Source organism: Rhagoletis pomonella, unplaced genomic scaffold (assembly GCF_013731165.1).
Source record: "Rhagoletis pomonella isolate Grant_MI unplaced genomic scaffold, Rhpom_1.0 Rhpom_scaffold_00129, whole genome shotgun sequence".
NCBI lineage: Eukaryota > Metazoa > Arthropoda > Insecta > Diptera > Tephritidae > Rhagoletis > Rhagoletis pomonella.
In genome coordinates, this window is record NW_023458683.1 from 95,798 (window position 1) to 98,941 (window position 3,144).

At 37.4% G+C, this 3,144-nt stretch overlaps 1 protein-coding gene across 1 annotated transcript in view; it reads left to right on the top strand.

Annotated features, from left to right (window-relative positions):
• LOC118750074 (cell wall protein DAN4-like) overlaps nt 1–772 on the top strand; it is a 6,376-nt gene extending 5,604 nt beyond the window's left edge. The window contains exon 4 of the mRNA XM_036484802.1: nt 499–772. Within this exon, the coding sequence (XP_036340695.1) occupies nt 499–772 (274 nt within the window). The remainder of the gene's footprint in view (nt 1–498) is intronic.
• Nucleotides 773–3,144: the final 2,372 nt, after the last annotated feature.

Here is a 3,144-nt window from a genome sequence, read left to right on the forward strand (position 1 = left end):
TGACAAAGTAAGTTGTCAAACAGCAACTGGGGTAATGTTCGGTTAATAGTACGGTGCTTTTGTCTATGGAGGCTTTTATTCCATGCATAATTACCTCACACCAGTCACAAGGAGATGTCCCACTAGTCCTAATTTTAATTATATTAATATTTCTATGAGTTTATATAAACGCGATTTTTATTGAAAATGAAAGCGTTTAATTCATACTTTACAACACAAAACCATCGTTCGTAAAGATTAAGTGTTTTGGCTGAATTCATCCTTGAGTGCACGGGGGTAAGGCGAAGTTCTTTTCACCGTCCCACCAGTCACCATAGAATGGAGGGTACATAGTTTTCTGAACGTGGCCCAATGCTGTTCATGGGGTAGGTGTGCTTCGCAAAAATACTGTGGATGGCCTAACCCGCGCGTACATTTTCTACGTCACAATACAAATTTCACTCTATTTTCAAATCTCCCATCTGAGTCGCTCTAACTATTAATCTTTTTCTCCAGCAGATCCATTTCACTTCAACCTGCGCAGCAACAACATCAAACGCCACAACAGCGAGCCAATAATGCGTACAGTAACAGCAACCGCCACAGCAGCGGGGCACTAACGCGCGAAGCCAACAACACCGCCACAACCGCGGTCACAGCGCGCTACAGCAATAACAACGCGCTCAGTAACAACAACAGCCACAGCAGCGGTTGCAACAACAAGGGTGCAACAGCGCTCACAGCGCTAAAAACAATCTATGTGAAAGATGACAAATTTTGGCCAATATCTTAGGCTCGCCCAAGTCCATCAAAGTTCAAGTGCTAAAAAAAAAAATTTATAAATACATTAATTAATACATTTTTTTACTAAAATTGCAAGTATCTTCGAAAGTATTAGTCCTACATAATTTGGTATACCTACCTTGTTGTAGAGAATCGAAGTAAGCTAAGAAACATTTTTTTAGCACTTAAACTTTGATGGACTTGGGCGAGCCTAAGATATTGACTAAAATTTGTCATCTTTCACATAGATTGTTGTTAGAGCACAATGAACCATGTTTTTGCTATTATCAATCAAAATTCTAAAAAAGCGGATTTTCGGCCTACGCTAATGTACATACACCGTTTCTTATTTTTTCGCCATTTCATAAAACAAATGTTAAAAGTAGTAAAAAAATACCAAGGAAATACACAATAGCGATCCGAAAATTGTTGCTAATGTGTTACAGAATATTATTATGCATAAATTATTTGCCAAATTGTTTTGAATTCGCTAACTCTTTGATAATCGCGGATGACGTTAAATTTTTTTCTTTTGTACATAATCTTTCATTTTATCATAATCTTCAGCTCGATCGGAATGCATTTGCGTATACATATCTTAATAAAAATTATTGGGAAACGTCTACTAATATCATGGTCCATAACTATAATAGAGACAATTCTATCGTTTGCAAGACACATCAAAATTATTTTCGATGGTTGGCTGTATAATAAACCAATTTAATAATAAATAATTTTTGGGTGGCCAACATATGTAGTTACCGGTCTTTGATTTCACAGAAGACATTGGTTGCTTATTTTGCAAATATTACGATGTATGAAATTAAATTTTCTTTGTGGCTCAAATCGAAGAAAAATTTTCTTTCAATTTTGTAATTATTTTTTTGAGGATTAGGTATGGTAGCACGAAAGGTCACAATCTTCTTAATTGTCATGTAGTTAGTACTGCGTCCGAAAAGTGACAATGAAACTACCTTCTTTTTTGTATCTTGATTTAAGTGTTTTTTAAGCCCGTTGCCATACGGCAACACGGGGCGTAATGTGAACTGTCCCCCTTTTTATCTATTATCAAAATATATCATGTATGGGAGGGTGTAAAAAAAACCATGTACTTAAAAATGTTTATGTATATGTACGTTAAATAATTGCTAGGTTAGGTTAATCTGGCCGGCGTTGAGCCGCACATAGGCCGGTAGGTCTTTAGTGTTGCCATTTTAAGGTCGTTTTTACGCGTTAAAGAAGACATCACAAAGGATGTCAACGCATTTTGCGAATTTCAGTAGAAATTTCAGCTCTACTTTTGAAATGGGCTCTAACTTCTCGAAACGGTAGGCTCCCGAGCGTTTTGATCTTATTTTTGACTGTGCAGGACATCGGGAGAGAAGATGCTTCAACGTTTCCCTGGTCTCCCGCTCACGACACTTCCTGCACCTACCTGTCCACGCCAGTGATACCAGTTTTTTGTGCAGGATATCCCCCGTAAGCAATCTGGTAATAACTCTGCAATCTTTCTTTGGCACAGTGCTGCGGAGCGCTGAAACTCCCTTTACTCAACATTGCGATTCTACAGCTGCTTACTATTCAAGACTACTCCCAAATACTTTGTGTGGTCTTTAGTTAACAGCTCGATGCTACCTAGCCTCAGGGGTCTCTACACTGGCACCTTGTATCTTCTTGTGACTAAACCACTTACCCATTCAAATTTACAAAAAACGTCGTTGTGCTGGTGAAGCATGTAAAACTATAGGACGAGTAGCCAATGTAAAATGTGGCGTGGGTTTATGTTTTAAATGTTTTTGCTACTTTTCCTACCAAAATTTAACTCTAATATGCGCTTTGCACGTAGAATATGCATTTATTATCAACAAATGTATTAAGGCTTATAAATGAAAAATCTAAAAGTCCATTTGGAATACGCCCGTATTGCCATATGGCGACAGCAGATATCGGACGAACTATACTACTCCCAAAGTTTTGTCATCTTTTTATTTTAGTTTAAAGCTAATTTTACCCTGTAAATAGAAGAAAGCAAAAAAATCTAAAAAAATATAATCTGGGACAATTTGGGTTAAGATATATATTTATATATATATTTAAGATATATTTGTAGTTGTATGGTTGTACAACAATAAAATACACTTCAGGATAATAATTTTTAACCAGATAACCTGATAACAAGGCAAGTGTGAACAACCCCATTATATATCATGATACTGATGTGCAGACAGGGCCGGCTTTAGGGCTGGGTGAGAGAGGCGGTAGCCCTGGGCGCCAAACTGAGGGGGGGCGCAAAATTCTGAGCTGACGTCTTATTTTTTTATTGCATACAATTTTCGAATGTGAATTTTCTTCATGGACGGGTGGGGAATGACTAATCTTCTA